This window comes from Canis aureus, chromosome 11, assembly GCF_053574225.1.
Source record: "Canis aureus isolate CA01 chromosome 11, VMU_Caureus_v.1.0, whole genome shotgun sequence".
Classification (NCBI taxonomy): Eukaryota; Metazoa; Chordata; class Mammalia; order Carnivora; family Canidae; genus Canis; species Canis aureus.
The window spans coordinates 61,444,268-61,468,736 of record NC_135621.1 but is presented as its reverse complement, the minus strand read 5'-3'; the positions used below and the strand labels follow the sequence as shown (position 1 = coordinate 61,468,736).

The window sequence follows — 24,469 nt, the reverse complement described above, 5'->3', positions numbered from 1 at the left end:
ATTGCCAGCCTTAGCCAAAAGCTAATGCTATAGTATATGAAATTTATCAAGCCATTTTTACTGTAAAAATAAAATCCAATTAGACTTTATTTATAGTTATATTAATGTATACCTTTAAAAATAGTAAAACTTCTGAAATTAATACAATATTCCTGCAGATAGAGTTTATAAAAAGAATCTGGTGCCAAGTAGAAATAGATTTTCTTAGATTCTGTAAACAGTTTAGTTGTTTTTGTTTATGTATTGAATGAATTTCTGATTTAATATGGATAGAATCCATTGTTAACTTACAATAGAAAGCTTCACATGGGACAGAAGAACTCAGTAAAGATTTTTTTCTATATTTTTTTATTATTCTTTAAGTTTTTAAATTCCAGTATGAGTGAAATCACATGGTATTTGTGTTTCTCTGACTTAGTTCATTTAGCATAATATTCCCTGGCTCTATCCACATAGTTGCAAATGGCAAGATTTTATTGTATTTTATGCCTGGGTAATATTTCATTGTATATCTATATCACCTCTTCTTTATCCATTCATTAGTCGATGGACCCTTGGCTGTAGATAATTTGGCTTTTATAGATAATGCTGCTGTAGACATCAGGGTGCGTGTATCCGTTTGAATTAGTATTTTTGTATTCTTTGGGAAAATACCTCATAGTGCAATTGCCAGATCGTGGGGTAGTTCTAATGTTTAACTTTTTAAGGAAGCTCATACTCTTTTCCTGAGTGGCAGTACCAGTTTGAATTCCAACCCATAGTGAGTGCAAGAGGGTTCCCCTTTCTCCACATTCTCACCAACACCTGTTTATGTTGTTTTTAGTCATTCCAACAGGTGTGAAGTGGTATCTGATTAGAGTTTTGATTTATATTTCCCTGATAAAGAGTGATTTTGAGCATCTTTTTGTGTCTGTTGGCCACCTGTATGTCTTTGGAGAAATGTCTATTCATATCTTCTGCCCATTTTCCCATTGGATTATTTGTTTTTTGGGGGGTGTTAAGTTTTATACATTCTTTTATATTTTGGATACTAACCCTTTATCAGATATGTCGTTTTGCAAATATCATTCTGTAGGCTTCCTTTTAGTTTTGTTGTTTCCTTCTCTGTGCAGAAACTTTTTATTTTGATGAAGTTTCAATAGCTTATTTTTGCTTTTGTTTCCTTTGCCTCAGAATACCTGGAAAGAAGTTGCTATGGCCAGTGTTACAAAGAGGTTACTGCCTGTGTTCTAGGATTTTTATGGTTTTAGGTCTCACACTCAGTTTGTCTTTCACCCGTTTTGAATTTATTTTTGTGTTTGGTGTAAGAAAGTGGTTTAATTTTATTCCTTTGCATGTTTCTGTCCCAGTTTTCCCATCACCATTTGTTGGAGACTATTCTTTTCCCATTGGATATTCTTTCCTGCTTTGTCAAAGATTCACTGGTCATATAGTTGTAGGTTTATTTCTGGATTTTCTATTATGTTCCATTGACCTGTGTGTCTGTTTTTGTGCCAATACCATGATGTTTTGATCACTACAGCTTTATAATATAATTTGAAGTCTGGAATTGTGATGCCTCTAGCTTTGCTTGTCTTTTTCAAGATTGCTTTGGCTATTCAGGATCTTTTGTGGTTCCATACAAGATTTAGGATCATTTGTTCTAGTTCTGTGAAAAATGCTGTTGGTAGTTTGCTAGAGATTACATTAAATGTGTAGATTGCTTTGGGTAATATAGACATTTTAACAGTATTTTTTCTTTTAATCTTCAATAGAATGTCTATTTGTGTCATCTTCACTTTCTTTGATAATTGTTTTATAGTTTTCAGAGTGCAGGTCTTTAACCTCTTTGGTTAGGTTTATTCCTAGGTATCTTGTTTTTGGTGCAATTGTGAGACTGATTCCTTAATTTCTCTTTCTGCTGATCCATTATTGGTGTATAGAAATACAATAGACATGTGAACGCTAATTTTGTATCCTGCAACTTTACTGAATTCACTTATCAATTCCAACAGTTTTTTTATGGAGTCTTGTGGGTTTTGTATATAGAATACATATCATCTGCAGAGAGTGAAGGTTTGACTTCTTCCTTGCTGATTTGGATGCCTTTTATTTCTTTTTTGCCATCTGCTGTAGTTAGGACTTCCAATGTTATGTTAAATAACAGTAGTGAAAGTGGACATCCCTGTTTTATTCCTGATCATAGAGGAAAAGGTCTCAGTTTTTCCTCAGTGAGGATGATATCTGTGGATTTTTCATAGATGGCTTTTATGTTGAGGTATGTTTTCTCTAACTCTACTTTGTTGAGAGTTTTTATCATGAATGATGAATGTTGTATTTTGTCAAATGCCTTTTCTGCATCTATTGAAATGATTCTTATCCTTCTTTTAATATGGTATATATATCCCATGGATTGATTTGTGAATATTGAACCACCATTGCATTGCAGCCCAGGAATAAATCCTTCTTGATTGTGGTGAATGATTTTTTTTTAATGTATTTTTGTATTCAACTTGCTAGTATTTTATTGAGAATTTTTGCATCCATGCTCTTCAGGGATATTGACCAAAAGTTCTCTTTTTGACTGGAGTCTTTATCTGGTTTTGGTATCAGGGAGATGCTGGCTTCATAGAATGAATCTGGAGGTTTTCCTTCCTTTTCCATTTTTTGGAATAGTTTAAGAACTATTCCAAATAGTTGAGAACTAGGTAGTAATTCTTCTTTTAAAGTTTGGTAGAATTCACCTGTGAAGCCATCTAACTCTGGACTTCTGTTTGTTGGGAGTTTTTGGATTACTGATTCAATTTCTTTGCTCGTTATCAGTCTGTTCAAGTTTTCTGTTTCTTTTTTATTCAGTTTTGGTAATTTACGTTTCTAGGAATTTATTCATTTCCTCCAGGTTATCCCAGTTTGTTGGCATATAGTTTTTCCATAATATTCTCTTATAATTGTATTTCAGTGGTTTTGGTTGTTATTTCTCCTCTTTCATTGTGATTTTATTTATTTGGACCCCTTCTCTCTTTTCTTTTGGTAAGTCTAGCTAGAGGTTTATTATTATTATTTTTTTTTCTCAAAGAACCAGCACCTGGTTTCATCAATCTGTTCTTTTTTTGGGGGGCGGGGGTGTTTATTTTTAGTTTTATATCATTTATTTCTGCTTTAATATTACTTCTTTCTACTGGCTTTAGGCTTTGTCATTATTTTTCTAGCTTCTTTAGGTGTAAGGTTAGGTTGTTTGAGATTCTTCTTGCTTCTTGAGGTATTCCTGTATTGCTGTTACATACTTCCCTCTTAGGGCCACTTTTGCTGCATCCCCAAGGTTTTGGACTGTTGTGTTTTCATTTTCAATTGTTCCCATGTATTTTTTAATTTCTTCTTTTATTTCCTGTTTGACCCCATTCATTGTTTAGTAGCATGTTGTTTAACCTCAATGTATTTGTGGTCTTCCCCAATTTTTTCTTGTGGGTTGACTAAGTTTCATAGCATTGTGTTCAGAAAAGGTGAATGATATGATTTTTATCTTTTTGTATTTGTTGAGGCCTGTTTTTGTGACCTAATATGCAATCTATTCTGGAGAATATTCTATATGCACTTGAAAAGAATGGGTATTCTGCTGTTTTAGGGTTGAATGTTCTGAAAATATCTGTTTAGTGCATCTGGTCCAGTATGTCATTCAGAGCCATTGTTTCCTTGTTGATCTGCTTAGATGATCTATTAATGTAAACGGGGTCCTGAAGTTCCCTATTACTGTTATCTCTCAGCTCCTTTGTTTTTAATAATTGTTCTATATATTTCAGTGCTTCTACTGAAATATATAGAACATAAATATTTACAATTGTTAGATGTTCATGTTGGATTGTTTCCTTTATTATGATATAATGCCCTTCTTTATCATCTCTTGTTATAGTCTTTGGTTTAAAGTCTAGTTTGTCCATAGTTAACAATAGAGCTATCCTATGGCCCAGCAGTTGCACTACTAGGTATTTATCCAAAGGATACAAACATAGTGATTTGATGGGGCACCTGCACCCCAGTGTTTATAGCAGCAGTGTCCATAATAGCTAAAATATATGGAAAGAACCCAGATGTCCATCAACATATCAATGGATAAAGAAGATGTGGAGTGGTGTGTGTGTGTGTGTGTGTGTATCTCTGTGTGGGTTGGAATATTACTTAGCCATCAAAAAGGTGAAATCTTGCCATTTGCAATGACATGGGTGGAAATAGAGGGTATTAGTGCTAAGTGAAATAAGTCAGAGAAAATTACATTATTTCACTCAGATGTGGAATTTAAGGAACAAAACAGAGGAGCATAGAGGAAGGGAGGGTAAAAATAACTTGAAATCAAAGAGGGAGACAAACCATAAGAGATTCTTAACTATAGAAGACATATTGAGGGTTGCTGGAGGTGTGGTGGGTGGGGGAATGGGGTAACTGGGTGATAGGCATTAAGGAGGGCAAGTGGTGTAATGAGCCCTGGGAGTTATATGCAACTGATAAATCACTAAACTCTACCTCTGAAATAATATACTACATGTTAATTGAATTTAAAAAATAGTCTAGTTTGTCCGATATAAATATGGTTACTTCATCTTTCTTTTGAAACCCATTTACATGATAAATGTTTCTCCACCCCCTCCCTTTCAATTTGCAGGTGTTTTTAAGTCTAAAATGAGTCTTTTGCAGGCAGCATATAGATGGGTCTTTTTTTTTTTTTTTCTTTTACCATTCTGACACCCTGTCTTTGGATTGGAGCATTTAGTCTATTTATATTAAAAGTGATTATTGATAGAGAATGTTTTGATAAAATTTCATAAAAAATCATAAACATGTTGTTTTTACCATTTATTGTGTTTGGTCTTTTTATGTTTGACCACAGTTCTGCTTTTCAAGAAAGTCATAGAAGTCATTTAGATAATTATTTCTCAATCTTGCTATTTTTTTTAACATTAAAGATCTTTATCACCATATAGATAATTTTTATTTAAACTGCAATAAAATTCTGACCAGAATTCTAGTATAAATTAATTGTAGTAACTCAGTGAATTGACTGTGTATTTTGAAACTCTGGATGGATCCCCAAATCTTTAGTCATAATCGTAATTTCAAAATTTATATTAGATTATAAAATACTAATACACTTATTAAAAAAACTATAAAACATTAGCTAATCTATCCTTTGGTACAATAAGTATCCAGATAAGTGCTCCTTTACTTTTTGCCTGATGAACTTTTCTACTTCTATAAACTTTAATATTCTTATATTTTAGAGAATAGGGCTTCAATAAATATAGAGGTTGACCCCAGGCATCCCACTATGCTTCCTGAGTGCTGCTTTCTTGGAGCTGACCATGGTATGAGATCTCATATTTAAGTGTTTTTAACAGAGTCATAAAATTATCTTGCACTGTTAAAATACTCTAAAATATCAATATATATAGGTAATCATTTTAAATGAAAATGTCTCATATTTCTGAACTATGTACTTTTGTAGTTTTTAAAACATACATGATTTAGATTTTATAGTTAAGTGATTAGCAAGTTCTGTATTTAACAATATTGTATATTTCAAAGCTGCCAAGAGAATACATCTTAAATGTTCTCATCAGAAATTTGTAACTACATGCAGTGATAGATGTTAACTAAACTGTGTAGGAAGTGTATCGTAATACATACATATACCAAATCATTATGTTGTACACCTAAAACTAATACAATGTTGTATGCCAGTTATATCTCAGTTAAAAAAAAAATTCTGTGCTAAATGTCACTTCACAAAGTGAGAGCAGCAGACGCTAAATTATTAAACTCTCTTTTCCCCCCATCTGAAGTGGTAAAACCGCTGGGAATTAAACTGAGCAGAAACATACATTTGTGGTAGGTAACTTTGCAATACAATTATGTTTTCTATTAATTTGCAAATTTAGTAACAAAATTCTTTTCATGCTTTCAGGGATCCAGAAAATAGTCTGTTACAAAACTTGAAAGATGTTTTAGAAATAGATTTTCCAGCTCGTGCTAACCTGGAAAAATCTGTAAGTTTTATCAGTGCTTTGATATTCCAAACAGCATAGCATAATGAAAGTTAAATGTTCGTCTTTTAGACACCAGAGAAAAATGAGGCTGAAAGGGAGGGAATTGAAAGAATATTATAACAGACTTCTGAACTGCAAGCAACAGTAGCATCAAAGAACTTGTTAACCTTTGATAAGTGGTTTAAGTATACTTTTTTCATGGTCTTCATAGCAGTAAAGTGATTAATGACAGACATCTTTATTATTAAAAATAGGGGGAAAGGTCCAAAGTAGCTAATGAGATGTTTGGATATTCTATTACTATCTACTTATGAATCATTGAAATAAAGTTTTAATTAGCTTGATGTATTTGTGAAAGGTGGCTGTACAGTTTTTAAAAATGAATAGACATTACTGTGTTGCAAAAATAATAAACTTAGAATTGATTTTTGATAAAGCTGCTGAGAGGTTGTAGACTCAAAGTGGTGGGGATATTTTTGTCTTATTCCTTTAGTTATAGAATTTTGAAGTTTAGTAATCACTAGCTAATGTCAGTTCTTCTCTTTGCATACTACTGTGCCATTATATTGACGTACAATATGGGAAAACTGAGCCCAAAATAGAATCTCTTTTTGAGGAGATCTGTGTGTGTGTTACTTGTTGGATGAAAAAGGAAGTATTCTTTTCACAAATAGCTTTTCTAAGGTGTTAAATAGTGATGTAACTATTTTCTGTAACATAGTGATATAGCTACCTTTATAAAAACTTTATATAGTTAATATTTATATGTATTACTCATTTTTTCTTATTTTATCATGTGTATTTTAAACACATATGCTTATAAATATTTATTTTCTTTTGAAGGATTTTTCTATGGATTGTGGGATTTGTTATGCCTATCAGCTTGATGGTGCCATTCCTGATCAAGTGTGTGATAATTTACAATGTGGACAGCCTTTCCATCAAATATGCTTATACGAGGTACAAATAAAAAAATAACCTTGTCAAGACTTTTTTGGCTACCATGACATAGGAATATAGGAGTCTAAAATTTAGTGAATGGTGATCTCTATTGCCATAAGCTTCTTTACCAGTTCATTTCCAGATGCTCATGTGCTTTCATTTTTTTCATCCTGGTCACTAATAAGTGAAGAAATCCCAAACAGGGAAAAAAAATACCTAGAATATGTTCATGGACTGCTTATTGATGCTCACAAATCAAATTGATGTTATCTTGGTTTCTTCAAGTAAATATCTCCTGTAATAACCACAGCACAAACTCTGTAGACTCATCCAAATGGGAGTAGTGATGGCAATAAGGTGAAAGGGAAGTAGCACTATCAAGTCTCTATTACTTTTCAGAGTGCACAAGTATAGACTAAATGTAAGAATCTTACATTTGATATTGAGAAGAATGCATTAACCTTTTACTATTTATTTACTATATATGAACTCTGCTTTCATTCCTGTGTAGTCACTTGATCTCTATAGCATTCATGTTAGTGCACAGTTGACATGATTAACTATATATGCATATATATGTAGAACATCTTGTAGTTGTATTGTGCTTTGTCTTCTTTAATATCACCTCCCGTTTTTGTGCTTAAGAGATGGCAGTGGTGTTATCTGCACTTTAACAATGGAGAATGTAGAGATGTCAATTTATCTTATATTAAAATCATAAAGTACCAGGTCTAATTATAGAGATATTCTTAAGGGAACATATGCTTTCTTTTGTAATAATGAATATTCATTTAATTTTTAAAAATGGACTACTTCATGCTTCTAATTAATGGATTGAGAATTAACCCAGTATTGGTGATTAAGACCTAAATATTCAAGAGCCTATGGTATCTTTTATAGCAGCAATGCTTAATTTGTAATAAATGATTTTAGGTGGGGTCTGTGAACCACATGGACTTGTGTGCATTATTTTTGTGACTGTTTTGGGAGTTGAGAAAGTGCATAAAGGGGCCCATAAACCAATGGCATTGACCTTGAAATCCATGCTGGTCTCCCCTTGTTATTCAGCATATATTACCAGTCTGGTATTGGTTCAGGATATGTTCCCTTTACTTTTTGTAAAAGAAAATTAAGAAGGCAAATCTTTTAGAATATGTACTCAAAGGATGTGCTATTTGGAGTATCTGTGATTTGTAATCATGCTGACACTGCTCCCTTTATCTTCTCTTTTTAAAATCTTTAGTGGTTGAGAGGACTACTGACTAGTAGACAGAGTTTTAACATCATATTTGGTGAATGCCCATATTGCAGCAAGGTAAGAAAATCATTAATCACATTTCATATAATGTGCCTAGCTTTTAGTAACATGTTTTGGAAGATTAGTTGATATGCTATATCTATCTATCTTTCTATCTAAAACATTTTGTTACATCTTTTTTAAATTGCTCCTTTGACCAAAAAAAGTATTTTCTAAACTGTATCATGACACTATTTTCTAGTACAAAGCAGTCTTATTTTTAGAATGTCCACAAACTTACTTTGTTAAAATGTGTTCTCTTTTTACAAGCCAATTACCTTGAAAATGTCTGTGAGGAAATCCTGAAATAAGAATGTAACATTTCTGTGAAGAACTGGCAACTTTAAAAATTATCAAAAGGATTTTATTTGAGCTCTTCAGAGAAAATATAAAGCAAGACATACTAAAGTCAAAAGAAAAAGAATGATGAAGCCATAATAATACATGTCTGCCTTTGTCTCTTCACTAAGAGTAAAGTCTGTGACCTCCAAACCAGTTGTAGAAGTAGAGGAAGATCTTGAATTATTGACTATATCTGGCCTGGTAAAATCTTGATAGGGTTCATAAAATGAATTTGGGAATTGTATACTACTGGCTTGTTGTGAAGAACTTTTTATTTCATTCAGAATTTCTTCAGACTCATAATACTTCTGTCTTCTTCTTGTGCTTTCCTATAGGGAAGAAAAAAAATATATCAATCACTATATATATGGTGTTAGGTTTGGGTTATCCTAATACTTATTTTGTGTATTCTGTAAGAATACTAAATAAAACATGTTACACAAAAAGAACAAATTTTTGTATATTTTTCCCGAGAAGTTTTAGGTCCTGGATCCTATGTTTTATCACATTAACCAACCAGAATCTAGTTAAACTGATTGGTTCTTTCAAATCAGCAAATGGGCCATCCCATAAGTAATTTATCCTCTAAAAATATGAAATATGAAAACAATTTTCTTGGCAAGACAAAAAACTGGGCTTAATCTTACATGGGCAGGACAGTCATAATTAGAAAGCTTTTTGGTCATTAATAATTAATGATTCTAAAGGAGCCAAGGCAGCAGAACAAGATGGTGGGGGCAGTGCTACATGTCCGCAGAGCAGTATCAATCAGCAGCCTCCTGCCCAGGCTCCGGAGAATGACGTCTTCCAATAACAGAGCTTGAGAAGACAGCTGGTTAAAATCCTTATTTGTCCTGAAAGTTGATCCAAGAAAAGATGCTCATTCTAATCTCCTAGCCAAAAAGGAAACAAGCAGGCTCTACAAATTATAGTTTTACAGTGTTAAACTGAAATGCCTAGAAGCACACAACAAAATTTGTCAAGAGATGTTGCCAGAGATTCATGAAGATAAACATTAACTTTGTACTCTGGTAGGGACTTGGAACATACTGTATGGCAAGCAGGATCAAGTTGTCTACCTGTGGAGGTATGAAGGAGGATATCCTCATAATAAATCTCTGGATAAACATAAAAATCAGGTATTTGTGGAATTCCATAAGGCAAGAAGCAACATGCTTATTTCTTAGGAAGAATCAGCCACTATTCCATGGGTAGGACCTAATATACGTGAACTCAGATCTTAGCAACTCCAGCCAGAAACTGATTGCATAGGGCAGTTACTATTTAGGCAAAATGTGGGTTTATTTTGTTTTGTTTTGCTAAACTAACCTTACACATTGACTGAACACAGTCTCAGTCAAAATCCTAACAGGCTTTGGAAATGCACAGGGCCCAAAGTAGCTAAAACAACCTTGATAAAGAACAGAATTGAAAGAAACATTCCTCAATTTCAAAACTGACCACAAAGCTAGAGAAATCAAGACAGAATGGTTCTGGCATAAGAACCAGTATTCAGATCAGTGGAATAGAACAAAGTCCAGAAGTAAACTCTCACATATATGAGCAGTTGGTTTCCAACAAAAGGACCAAGGACAGGTAATTTTCGACAAAAGTGTGGAAGACACTGGACATCCTTGCAGAAAGATAAATTTACACCCCTACCTCATTTTACACAAAAATTCTAGACCTAATAGCTAGAATATAAAACTTTTAGGAAAAAACAAAATCTTTGTCTAACTGTAGGACCCAAAGAGTTCTCGTATATTTGTAATTCAAAGGACATCATTTAAAATAAAAAGTCACAGGGTGGGAGAAAATTCTGCAAATCATTTATCTGATAAAGGACTTGTATCCAGGGATCCCTGGGTGGCGCAGCGGTTTGGCGCCTGCCTTTGGCCCGGGGCGCGATTCTGGAGGCCTGGGATCGAATCCCATGTCGGGCTCCCTGCATGGAGCCTGCTTCTCCCTCTGCCTGTGTCTCTGCCTCTCTGTCTCTCTCTGTGTGACTATCATGAATAAATAAATAAAATCTTTAAAAAAAAAAAAAAAAAAAAAAAGGACTTGTATCCAGAATATGTAAAGAAGACTTGAATAGTTCTCTAAAAGCATGTGAGAAGATGCCAGCATCATGGATTATAAGACCAAATGCAAATCAAAACCAGAATGAGGTATATCTTACCAATGGCCATTATCAAAAGAACAGAAAATAACATGGTGAAGATAGATTGGAACCCTTGTATACTCTTGGTAGGGCTGTAAAATGGTGCAGTCATTATGGGAAACAGTACAGAAGTTCCTCAAAACATTAAAAGTAGAATTACCATATGATCCAGCTATCCTACTTCAGATATATATTCAGAATTCAAATAAGTTTCTTGCAGAGATGTTTATACACCCATCATAGCATTATTCCCAGGAGCCAAAAGGAAGAAACAACCCAAAGATCTATAGGTAGATGAATGGATAAAGAAAATGTGATATAAGCATATAATGAAATATTTTGCATCCTTAAATCCTACCACATGCTACAATATGAATGAACCTTGAGGACATTATGCAGAGCAAAATAAGCCAGTCACAAAGGGACGTATATGATTCCACTAACACAAAATATTTAAAGATGTCAAAATATCAAAGTAAAGGGGTAGTTGTCAAAGTGGAGGGGAACTGGTATTTAGTGGGCCTAGAGTTTCAGTTTTGCAAAATGCAAAGTTCTGGAGATTGTTTGTTATACAACAGTATGAATTGTACTTGGCACTACTAAACCACACAATTGAGGTATATGCTTTCTACCACAATAAAAAATAAAATTTAAAAATAGTGATTCCCAAAGTTCATCATGACATCCGCATCTTTTACCCAACATATATGCCATCTATTTGGTAAATAAAGAGGCTATTTAATAACCAGAGGAAACTACCTGGGAACAGACCAACCACTATAGACTGAACAGATACAATATATGTAAGTTCCAGGAATTTCTTAAGTGTTTTTAACATCATTCCTGTTGGCCAGAGCTCCAAGAATCTGTTTCCTGCTTTCAAATTAGCTGGTTAAAAGTTCTGTTTCTGCTTCACATTGGTGACCTGACCTTCCTTGTACTATTTATCAAGTCAGGAGAGATTTAAAAACAAGGCAAAATATTTCAATCTTCATTTGATGTATTACCATCATTCCTCACAATAGCTACTTTCTCGACCTCTAAATGACCATTCTTCAAACTTGAGCTTTTTTACTCTCACAAAAGTCACTTTCAGGATAGAGTTTTAGAAGGTAAAAAGTAACTTCTACATAAGGTATACATAAGGTATATAAAACAAAATAGATGTCTTGAAGCACTTTAGTTAGCTCTTCTACTTCGAAGAAACTATTGAGAGTCAAATAACTGACTTTAAGCTACTCTTTACTGCCTGAGAGCTAAAAAGTCATCCTATCACCATTTTCCTAAAGTTTTGTTATCTTTGATGCACCTGGCTGGCCCAGGGTAGAGCATATGACACTTGATTTTGATCATGAGTTCAAGCCCTATGTTGTCCATGGAGCCTACTTAAAAAAAGGTTTCAACTTTATTTGCTATAAGCAAAGTAAGTGATAATTACTCCCATAAAGCACTGTTCTTCCACAAAGAAAAAGAAAATATGCCATCAAATTGTATATTTTTAAAGGCTGAGACCACTGGGAAGCTAACTTAAGTAGCATTTACATATACATGTGGAAGTAGATGATAACCCACCTAGATAAGAAGTCAAAACTACTAGAATTTCAAGATGGAATTGTCTACTATATAACCTGTGTGCCCAGTCTCTCTTTAAGCAACAACTGATATCAAATAGGAAGGCGCTCATGTAAGGATTTAACCACCAGTTGTCTTCAGTTTACTGAGTGATCTGCTTGGGAAAGATAGTCTGTGGCATGGGTTGTAAAAATGTTGTGAGCTGCCTGTTTTGTGAATAAAGATTGGAACACAGCCACACTCATTTGTTTATGTATTGTCTATGGCTGCTTTTATACTGAAATGGTGGAGTTGAATTATTCTGACAAAGAGTAGGCTGTAAACCTAAAATATTTACTGTCTGGCTCTTTAAGAAAAAGTCTGATCTATGGCATAGTTTTTCAAACATTAGAAAAAGCATACAAATCATTTTGGGATCTTGTTAAAATGCAGATCTCATTCAGAAGGTCTCACATGAGACCTTAGATTCTGTGTTTCTAAGAAGCTCCAGGTAATGCCAATGCAGCTGGTTGGCACAGCATACTTTCAGTAGCAGGGGCTTAAGGTATGCAGTAATCTATTCTGCTAGTTTAGTGTTTCCCAACCTGGGACAATTTTGCCCCACAGGACATTTAGCAATTTCTAGAGAGATTTTGGGTTACTATGACTGGGAGAAGGTACTACTGGCATCTACTGGATAAAGACCAGAGATATCCTATAGTGTACAGGATAGACCCTTAACCCAGCTCAGTATGCCCAGAGTGATGCTGTGGAGAAACCTTGAATTCTGAGCAAGTTACTAGCCTTGAATGCATATCAGAGTCAATTAAAAACCTATTAAAAATATCAATATTTCCTTTAGTTCTGGCCATGAAAAAATGGGCATCAGACCTTCTCTCCTGCTGATAAAGCCCATGAAATGAACACAATAGAGCTGGACAAATGAAGCAACCTATCAGGCACAGAAAACAAACAAGGCTGTCATTCTTGAAAAAAGGAAAAACCACCTAGATCTTAGGCTACAATTTCAGATGACCCTTACCTTAGATCAGTCTCCAAAAAGCCCAAACAAGTCAGGACCTGACTAATAAGTTGAATCACCAATAAACTACCTCCCAGGATAAAAGTCAGCACTCTTTAAAGGAATACAATAAAATGTGGAATTTCAAGACCTGACTTGTATTCATAATATTCAGCATATAATAAAACCTTACTATACATGAGGAACAGGAAAATGTAAAAAGGAGAAATAGATGTGACCCAGATGGTAAAATTTCAAACAAGGACATAAAACCTCTACATAAGTATGTTCAAGGACTTAAATGAAAAGTTAAATATAATTAGTGAACAGATTGAGAGACTCATCAGAGAAATGGGCAACATAAAATACTGCTTGAATGGAAAAATACATGAAATTTAAAAATCCACTGGTTAGGTTTAATAGCTAGAGGTCAGGCAAAGGATTAGACTGAAGCACAAGATAAAAGACTAATTTGGAAAATGAACAAAAGCCTCAGGAAAGTCCTGTTGAGAAAAAGTAAAGAATTCTAACTTACATGTACCTGGGTATCTGAAGAAGAATCAGGATTAAGGCATGAAACAAATCATAGGTCAAACTTTTCCAATTTGATGACAGTTATCAACCCACAGATTAAAAAAAAGCTCAATGAATCCAAAGCAGAATAAACATAAAGACAACCATATCTAGAAAACCAAAGATAAAAAAGCAAATATTAAAAGCAGCCAGAAGACACACACACACACACACACACACACACACACACACACACACAAGTCAGTAAGAATAACTGCTAACTTATTAGGAAAAAAAACATACAGAAGACAGGAAACAGCATCTTTTAAGTTCAGAACGAAAAATTCCATGTCCAGTGAACCCTTCATGGTGAAGTTGAGGGGCATCTAGTTCCAGACAAGACAGTAAGTATATTCTACTCTATTCTTTCTGCTTAATTACTACTAAAGTTTTTTTGGACAAAGAGCAACTAAGAGAACTTTCTGAAAGGTACAGAATAGAAAGGAGACTGGATAAGGACCTTAGGACACAAGGAAGGACCCCGCCAGAAGTCTCACCCCCAAACACCTTCTTTTGATGCCTATTTATCCCAGCCTGGTCTATCATGTAGTCTACATTTGAAACAACAAAATGCACAGACAAAATAAGGTCCAAGAAAAAGCCTGCTGTCTTTAAACAATGGACCAGCAGGAGGGCAAGTACACAGTTCAGAGCACTTTTGACTATACTGTATTCTAGATGAACATCATGAAAGAAGCTATATATACCCTTTCTACTTCCCACTAGGTGATGTGGAAACTGTGGGGTGGAGTCCTGTCAAGTATTGCCACCTTGTGCTAACCAGGAAGCATACCTGCCCCTCCCCACCAAGGACTGAGACTCAAGTGGAGCCCTGTCAGCAAGACCATCCCCACACTAACAAAGCTGTACCCTATCCCACTGGGGTTATTTATGAGTCAGAACCCTGTCAACCATTTCCAGCCTATATTACTACAGTGGTACTTCCCCCTCCTTACCAGATACTATGGAGACCAAAGGGCAGAGCCTTTTAGACTGTTCTCCTCTGCACTAACATAGGCAGAAGCAGTACCTCTTCCTCCCCAACAGGCACTGTGGAAATTGTGCAGTAGAGCCCTAAGGGCCATTCCCACCTGCATTAAGCAAACATCAGCAAAAAGCAGCAACTCTATTTCTCATTGGCCTCCAACACTGGAGAGGAGCCCTATTGATCCATCATTGTCATGCATTAAGAAAAGGCAGTACCCCTACATCATTCTAAGTAGAAAAGCCTGTTCTAGGTAATTAACAGACTACAAGAGAACTAGCTAAGCTATAGAAAAAAATTATGACACCAGACACCAATGGGATGTATCTGATATTGATAGAGCACTCCGCCTCAAAACAGCAGAATACATGCTCTTTTCAGTTGGCATTGGAACATTCGCCAAGACAGACCATACCCTAGGTCATAAAATAAGCCTTAACAAATTTAAAATAAAATTATACAAAGTATATTATCAGACAATAATATACATTAGACATCAGTAACAAAATGGGAAAAATCTTCAAATACTTATAAATTAACATACTCTTAATAGCCAAAGCATCAAAAGAGGTCTCATGAAAAAGTACAAAATTTAACAAAAATACAATACAGAAGGATTTATGGGATGTAGTTAAATCAGGGCTTAACAAGACATTCATAGCATTTAATATTTACATAGACAAAATGAAAGGGCTCAAAACAATAGTCTAACTGCCACCTAAACTAGAAAAAGAAAAGGAAAATAAACCAAGAATCAAGCTGAAAGAATACGAAAGTTTCCACAAACACTTGAAAATTTAAAAACATTCTTCAGAATGGGTTAGAGACCTCAGATAAACTTAAAAACATACTGAAGTAAATTAAAATATATCAAAGTATATAAGGTTTGGCTAACAGTGCTAGATGTGAAATCTATATATTAAATATTAAATCTATATATTAAATACCTAGAAAAAAAGAGAAGTCTCAATTCAACAATTAGAAACATAAGTTACTATCTCAAGAAACTAGAAAAGAAAATATATAGCAAAAAGAAATCAGGGAGATTGACAATAGAAAAAGAAAAAACTCATCCTTTGAAAAAACCAATAAAATTGATAAACTCTCAAGATCTAGAAATATTTCTACAGACCCCATAGCCATTTAAAGGATTAAATAAGGGAGTACTATGAACATTTCTACACATAAAAATATGACTGCTTAGATACAATGGGCCGATTCTTAGAAAACCACAAATAATCAAAGCTAATTCAAGATGAAATAGACTACAGGTAAACTGTGGTCCACAGTCCAAGTCCAGCCCACCACCTGTTTTTGTAGAGCTACCAAATACGAATGAGATTTTGTGACATTTGAGAAATCATATGCTCATACTAATTGATACAGAAAAAGCACCTGATAAAATTCAATACTCATTCATAACTCTTAATATCCTAGAAAAGCAGGTGAACTTCATCAACTTGATAAAGAACATGTACCAAAAATCTACAGCTAACATCATACTAAAAGGTGGAAGGTGAAAAATTGAAAACAACTCACATACCCTTCAACACTACATCCATACTTTAGAATACTACTTACCAAATTAAAAGGAATGAACTAAACTACTGATAGATAACATGCAACACTCAGGGCATGACCTTGAGGGCATTACGGAGAATGAAATAAAGCCCACCTCAACTTAGGTCATGATCTCAGAGTCCTGAAATCAAGCCCTGCATTAGGTGCTCCACTCACTGGGGAATCTGCTTATCTCCCTCTCTCTCTGCCCTTCTCCCGCCTCCCGTTCATGCTCTCTCTTCCTTCCCTCTAAAATAAATACATAAATCTTAAAAAACAAAAAAAAATTCCTTTAATATTTATTGTAGTATAGGTTTCCTAGAAACTAATTCTATCACTTATCTGTCTGAAAATATCTTTATTTCACCTTTTTTTTTTTGGTGTGGGGAGAGCTGGAACTGTATTTTACTTCTGAATATATTAACATTTTATTTTAAAGTAATTGCAACACTCAGAAATTGAAAAAATAGCAAACTGCTGTGTACCCTTCACCCAGATTCCCCAGTGACATCATCTTAATAACCACATTATAATTTTCAAAACCAAGAACCAGTTGTAAACTCAAATCTATGGAAGGTCTGAAGAATTCCAACAACAGTAAATATGGGGATATTTAAGACTTTTTTTTCTTCCTCATTAATTTCTTTGAAATGAGATTTTTATTTTTTAATTTTTAAAAAATATTTTATTTATTTGACAGAGACCGAGTAAGTGAGCACAAGCAGGGAGAGCAGCAGAGGGAGAGGGAGAAGCAACTTAACCAACTAGATGCTACCCAGTACCCCTAAAACTGATATTTTAAAGCACAGTAACTGTATTATGGAATTAATTATATACGTAAAAACAAAATGTATGACGTCAATAGCACAAAGGATGGGGGATAAATGGAAATGTGTTTTCATAAGGTTCTTACATTATATGTGAAGTGGTTGGTATATTAGTCAAGGTAGACTATGGTATGATAAGTTAAAGATATATGTTGTAGTTTCTAGAGCTATGCTACTATAGTAGCCATTGACCACATATGACTTGAACACTTGGGAGTGTTCTGAACACTTGGCTAGTCTGAATTAAGGTGTGCTGTTAGTGTAAAACACACCAGATCTTGAAGACTTAATATGAAGAAAATAATGTAAAATGTCTCAATTTTTATTACAATTCTAATATTTTGGATATTGGTTCAATCAGACTATATTATTAAAGAAAACTTCACCTGTTTCTTTAAAATTACATATGTAGCTTTCACTTTATTTCTATTAGAGTGGTTTGAGAGCAAGGGTTTGCAAACTTTTTCTTTAAAGGACAGATGGCAAATATATTCAGATTTTTAGGGCATGTAGTCTGTGTTACAATTACTCAGCTCTACCACTATAACATGAAAGTAGCCATCGACAACATGTAAGAGAATATGTAAGTGAGTAAGTATGACTGTGTTGTAATATAACTACAAAAATAGGTGGCTTGCTGAATTTGGCCCATAGGCCATAACTTGCTGAACTAAAGTACCCACTACAACAAAAACAAAAACCAAGAAACTAAAAAAGAACCCAAAGCAGTATAGTTTAAAATTGAAGAGATGAAAGACAAATTCTTCATTACTCTAAAAAGAAGCAGGAAGGAGGTAAAAAGTGACAAAGAATGAAGAGGGCAAAAAGAAATCAAACAGTGATTGTACATTTAACTACAATGATTACATTAAATGGAAACAGACAGATTAAAAGTTTTGTGAGGTTGTAGAAAAAAGCAAGACAAACACTTATTTACAAAAGCACTCACAGACACAAAGACATAGAAAATACAAAATAGAGATGCCTGGGTGGCTCAGCAGTTGAGCCGCTGCCTTCATTTAGCTCAGGGCATGATCCCGGGGTCCAGGGATGGAGTCCCACATCATGCTCCCTGTGGGGAGCCTGCTCCTCCCTCTGCCTGTGTCTCTGCCTTTCTCTATCTCTCTGTCTCAGACATAAATAAAATCTTTTAAAAAAATACAAAACATTAACATAAAAGGATGGAAAAGGATATATCATGTAAACTAATCATAGGAAGGCTGGAATTGTTAAAACCAAATCAGATAAAGTAGAATTCAAGACAAAGAATACTGACAGAAGATGTTTCATGGTGATAAACAGATATTTCACCAGGAAGATGTAACAGTTCTAAATTTGTATGTACCTATTAACAGAGCCATCAAAATCCATGAAGCAAAAACTTACAGAACTAAAGGAAAAATAGGAAAATGTGCAATTACAGTTGAAGACTTAACGTTTCTTTGTCATTACGTGACTCAACAGAAGGACAAAATAAAGTAAAACAGTAAGGATATAGAAGGTTTGAGTAAGACAAAAAATCAACCTAATAACATTTTAAAATAGTAAACGGCAAACTTCAGAGTATTCATTTGTTAGCAGTACACAAGGAACATTCACCACACTAGATGGTCAACTTGGCCATAACACAAGTTTAAAGGATATTAAGAATACAGGATATGTGTCTGATAATAACTGTTAAATTAGAAGTCAGAAACCAAAAGGTACAAAGACAATCTCAAAAATATTTAGGAATTAAAAAGCATACTTCTAAATAATCCACTGGATCAAAGAAGTCAAGGGAAATTAGAAAATATATTTAACTGAACAACAGTGAAACACAACATATCAAAATTTGTGGACTACATCTAAAGCACTGCTTAAAAATTTTGTATAGTTTTATTTTATTTTTTAAAAAGATTTATTTGAGAGAGAGCGAGCATGTGTGCACGCATACAAGATTGGGGGAGGGGCAGAAAGACTCTCCGACTCCTTGCTGAGCACAGAGCCTGACCTGGGGCATGATCCCACTAGGCCAAGATCACACCTGAGCCAAAACCAAGAGTCAGGTGCTTAACCAACTCTGCCACCCAGGTGTTCCACTATATATTTTAGGAAAAAAAAAGGTTGTTTTTTTTTTTTTTTTTTTTTTTAATTTTTATTTATTTATGATAGTCACAGAGAGAGAGGAGAGAGAGAGAGAGAGGCAGAGACACAGGCAGAGGGAAAAGCAGGCTCCATGCACTGGGAGCCCGACGTGGGATTCGATCCCGGGTCTCGAGGATCACGCCCTGGGCCAAAGGCAGGCGCCAAACCGCTGCGCCACCCAGGGATCCCAAAAAAAAGGTTTAAAATTAATTTTAGCTATTACCTTATGAAGCTTGAAAGAAAAGAGTACCCAAAATAAGTATAAGGAAGGAAATGATAAAGAATGGAAATTTGTGAAATAGGAAAAAAAAATCAACAGTAGATAAATCAGCAAATCTAAAAATCAGTTCTTTGAAAAGATCAATAAAAACAACAGGCATCTAGCTAGACTACCAACAAAAAAAAAGGAAAAAGAAACTGAAAGGTTACCATTATCAAGAATAAAAGTGTGACATCAAAATGGATACTGAAAATGCTAAAAGGAGAATAATATGAACTACATAGTACTGAAAAATGTAACTTAGATGAGATCACAAATTCCTTGAATGACACATATTACCAAAATTGACACAAGAAAAAGAAAAATCTAATGATTTCATCATAGATGTTAAATTCATAATTAAAAATTTTCCTACGATAAAACTCTGGACCCAGATGATTTTCTTGCTAAATTCTATTAAATATTTATGAAAGAGAAATCTTAGTAAAACATTTCCTGAAAATAAACACTTCCAACTGATATAATGACCTAAAAACAAAACCACACAAGGATATGAGGAAAGAAATTATAGATCAGTATCTCTCATCAATATAGATATAAAAAACCCCTTAATGGAATAATAGCAAATTGAATTCAGTATAACAACACATCATGACTAAATGGGGTTTATCCTAGAGACAAAAAGTTGATTTAACATTCAAAAATCAATGTAATTCATTATTCTAGTAAAGGAGAAAAATCATATGATCAGCAGATCCCCCCCAAAACACTTAATATACATTCATGACCTAAATTTTATTTTCTTTCAACAAACTACAATGAAATTTCCTCAGCCAATAAAGAGTATTTAGGAAAAACCTAAAGCTAACATCATGTTTAATGGTTAAGGGATGAGTATTTTCCAGCAAAGAACAGGAACAAAGCAAGGATGCCCACTCTGGATATAGTATTAGAGGTCACTGCAGGTGTAATAAAGCATGAAAAAAGATATGAAGGCATACGTGTTTGAAAGGAGGAAATAAAACTCCACTCACAAACATGATCATGTAGAAAGATCCTAAGAATCTACCAAAAAAAACTACTAGAATTAAAAAGTGTATTTAGAAAGATCCCAAGATACAAGGTCAATATGCAAAAATGATATTTACAATAGAATGTAAAATATTTAGACATAATTTTAATGGAAAATGTATAAGATATCTACACTAAAAACTATAAAACACTGCTGAGACAAGTAAAAGATCTACATAAATGGAGAGAAGTATCAGTTTCATACATCAGAAGACTCAAATGTGTTGCTGGGATCTTCAGTTCCTCTAAACTGATCTTTAGATTTAGCAGAATTGCAATCAAAATTCCATTTGCTTTTTAGTGGAAATTGACAAACTGGTTCTTAAATTTTATGGAAAGGAACAGAACCTAAAATGGTAAAGCATTCTTGAAGAAAATGTTTGAAGGACTTCTACCTATTTCAGAACTTGTTGTAAAGTTGCAGTAATTGATGAAGTGTGGTTTTGGTGTAAGGACAAACAGAAGAGAGTCCAGAAACAGACCATGATTTACACTATTAGCTGACTTGAAAAAGACTCCAACAAAACTAATTAGGAAAAGGAAACTATTTTTAACAAATGGTGCTGAGACAAATGGCTCTTTCATGTAAAAATAATCTCAACCCCTTATACCATACACAAGAATGATCTGAGATGGCTCAGAAACTTGAAATGAAAGCTAAAACTATAAACGTTTTTAAAAAATGCATAGCAAACTGTGACCCTGAGATAGGCAAAGTTTTCTCAGGTTTCTTTACAGAAAAAAAAAATGATAAACTGAACCTCAAATAAAAATAACAGTTTTTGCTCATTGAAGATAACTAATAAATAAATGGTCAGGCTGCACACTAGACTATATTCACAATACAGATGTACATAGAATTCCTACAACTGAGTGGTAAAGAGACAATCATCCACATAAAATGGATCAAGACATTTCACAAAAGAAGATAATGGGCAGTCAGCACATGAAAAGATGCTCAAATTATTATCAGGCATGTGATAATTGAAATCAACAGAGATAACGTATGTTGGAATGGTTAAAATTAAAAAGACCAAAACCAAATGTTGGGGAGGATCTAGGATTACTGGTAGGAGTATAGAATGGAAGTATTTGTCAGCTTTTTATAAAGCTGAACATACATCTGCCCTGTGAGCTAGCAGTTCCACTTCTTAGGACAAACAAAACGTAGCCATAGAAGGACTTGTGTCACAATGTTCATAGCAACTATTATTATTCATGGTGGCTAGAGCCAGGGGCAGCCCAGGTGTCGTTTTTGTTGTTGTTTTGTTTTTTTTAAAGATTTTATTTATTAATTAGAGAGAGAGAGAGAGAGAGAGGCAGAGACACAGGCAGAGGGAGAAGCAGGCTCCATGCAGGGAGCCTGATGTGGGACTTGATCCAGGGACTCCAGGATTGTGCCTTGAGCCAAAGGCAGATGCTTAACCGCTGAGCCACCACAGTGTCCCGCCAGGTGTTGTTAATACGAGAACGGATATATGAATTATGATGTAGTTCCACAATGGAGTACCACTCAACAAGAAAAAGAACAAATGGCTGATAGATGCAGCAATATGGATGAATTAAAACAAAACAAAACAATGCTGAGTGAAAGAAGCCAGACCCAAGAGTGCATACTGTGTGACTACATGGTTTTGACATTCTAGAAGAGGCCAAACGAGCCTAGTGATGAAAATCAGAATATCAGAACAGTGGTTGCCTGGGAGTAAAGGGACTGACTGAGAAAGGGAACAAAGAGCTTTCTGGAATGATAATATCTGCATGCATGTATCTCAGTGCCACCCCAATTGAAATAAATCAATGTCTTTGCTTAGAATCTTTGCTTAGAACCTGGGCATCAGTTTTTTATCATCCCTCCCTATCTCTATATATAAGTTTTTTTTTTTTCTATATATAAGTAATTCTGGTGGACAGTAAGGGTTGAAAACGAACATTCAAGATCTAAAAATTTTATCACCAAGCAGTATTTGTCTATAATTTTATAAGGTGGGAACTGTAACTGCAAAAGATTCTCATTAGTACTAAAAAAGCCTTCCGTGGATAAACGTATACACTTGCTCATTGGATTAAGAAATGCCCAACTTCTACGCATCTAATTTTTGCCTTGGCTGCCAAAAAGTTCAAAGCCAAATTCAGTGTTCTGTTTGGTGATTAACATCCCAGCTGCCTGATACACCGATCTAGGGGGTGGGGGGAGATAGAAGATGAGGGGCCATTAAAATATCCTATTATATTTTAAACTACCTCAAATCATGTTGGGGAAAATGACAGGTTATCAATCACATAAAATGTTGGTCATTTTGGAAAAAAAAAATTTTCACAAAAGATATATATACATTGTATGCTTCTGCTTCTTGTCAAAAAAAAAAGGGGGGGGGGTTAGATCAGGAAAGACTTTTGCTGTTGCCTGGATGAGTCCTCTGCTAAAGGTAAGTCACTACACCCAACCAAATGATCGACTAACGTAAAAAATACATCATTTTAAAATACAACCATATTGACAGGGAAACTCTCCACTTATATTTGATTAGAAGGGTGAGATTGGAGGAAGCCATGTAAGAGTACGGAATATGTGAAGAGTCCCTAATGGATCATAGATGGCATAAAAAATTTAAGTGCACTTCATTACATTCTTAAGGCTAAAGAAAGAAATCAGATCTGTACGCAAATGTGCTCACTGTCATTCTGTTTCTATGATGACTGGTGTCGGCTGCTTTGATTTCATCCACTGGATAGGATATTTTTCTGCCCTTCTCATTTAACCAAACCATACAACCTTGGCCCTCAGGAGAAAATAAAACGTCTTTATTCCCAAAGGGCATATTCTAATGTAACATGAAGGAAAAAAGAAACAACAAAAAGCCTCTCACCTGAGCTGTCTCACTGTTAAACAATCCAGTCAGCGGCTCCTCTTTTTGCACTTTTCTCCCTGTTAAGCAGGACTCAGCACTTCTCTCACTATGGATGTTTTTTTCTATTAACCTATTTTGCATCTGATTGACTTGCTTTGTTGCAGCCTTTCGAGGAACAACCTGTTGATAGAGAGTAATAATGTATAAAGAAAACTTTTGACACTTGTAGAGAAAAATACATTCATGTCCAGATTCTTGAAAATTTTAAACTTGCCAAGCTTTGAAAAAAGGAAGAAATAAAGAGGAAAGCAACAAATGGATGTTATGGAAAGAATATAGGAGTTGGCAAGATCCAAACTCTTTCTCATCAATACTACAAGACCAATTAAAATTAGTGTCACTGTTGTACGCTCTTTAGAAATTATCTCTACAGATAACTTGCTTATTGAAAACGGCATTTTTACAGAAAACTGTCACATTCTAAAACTGCACATGAATTCATTATTAACCTTTGCTGGGAGTGGATCCAGTACATCTTTTTAGTTTAAATTCTTATTAATTAGAGTCTTAGTTTTCTATCATTGAAGTGAGCCTAATTAATGTGAACGTATAAAAGGAGCTTATGATGTTGCTTACTTTTTTAAACAGGTAATTTAACCTTTGAGCGGGTGAGTAACAGTTCATGTCACCTAGTACCTTGTACCAGTATCAGAGGTTAAGTTCTACAACAAGCCTGCTGTCTCTAAGGTTTCTTTTTCACACCACGGTGCTACCCGGGGGATGACTGACTCTTAATAACCTTGAAGTAGACACGGAAATAGAAGGGCAGATCCCACAATAGAGTTGGAAGATTGAAAGCCACAGTGAAGACCCTTATGTGAAGTATTTGCTCAGCAGCTTCATGTTTACAGCAGCTGAAAGTGCCA

The 24,469-nt window shown here is 34.5% G+C and overlaps 2 protein-coding genes across 8 annotated transcripts in view; one reads left to right on the top strand and one right to left on the bottom strand.

Annotated features, from left to right (window-relative positions):
• The window catches only part of FANCL (FA complementation group L), a 110,413-nt gene that overhangs the window by 79,136 nt on the left and 6,808 nt on the right, over positions 1–24,469 (top strand). For 3 of the 5 annotated variants that reach the window (XM_077915467.1, XM_077915468.1, XM_077915466.1), the window contains 5 exons: positions 5,250–5,333; positions 5,811–5,856; positions 5,933–6,014; positions 6,858–6,974; positions 8,200–8,271. In XM_077915467.1, the coding sequence (XP_077771593.1) occupies positions 5,250–5,333; positions 5,811–5,856; positions 5,933–6,014; positions 6,858–6,974; positions 8,200–8,271 (401 nt within the window). Of the gene's footprint in view, positions 1–5,249; positions 5,334–5,810; positions 5,857–5,932; positions 6,015–6,857; positions 6,975–8,199; positions 8,272–8,523; positions 10,653–24,469 lie in introns of those variants that run through there. The other 2 variants (XM_077915470.1, XM_077915469.1) reach the window with 1 other exon arrangement.
• VRK2 (VRK serine/threonine kinase 2) overlaps positions 8,596–24,469 on the bottom strand; it is a 215,423-nt gene continuing 199,549 nt past the window's right edge. For all 3 annotated transcript variants that reach the window (XM_077915472.1, XM_077915474.1, XM_077915471.1), the window contains 2 exons: positions 23,562–23,723; positions 8,596–8,924 (listed from right to left, as the gene is read on the bottom strand). In XM_077915472.1, coding sequence (XP_077771598.1) covers positions 8,631–8,924; positions 23,562–23,723 — 456 coding nt within the window. In that variant the 3' untranslated portion in view covers positions 8,596–8,630. The remainder of the gene's footprint in view (positions 8,925–23,561; positions 23,724–24,469) is intronic.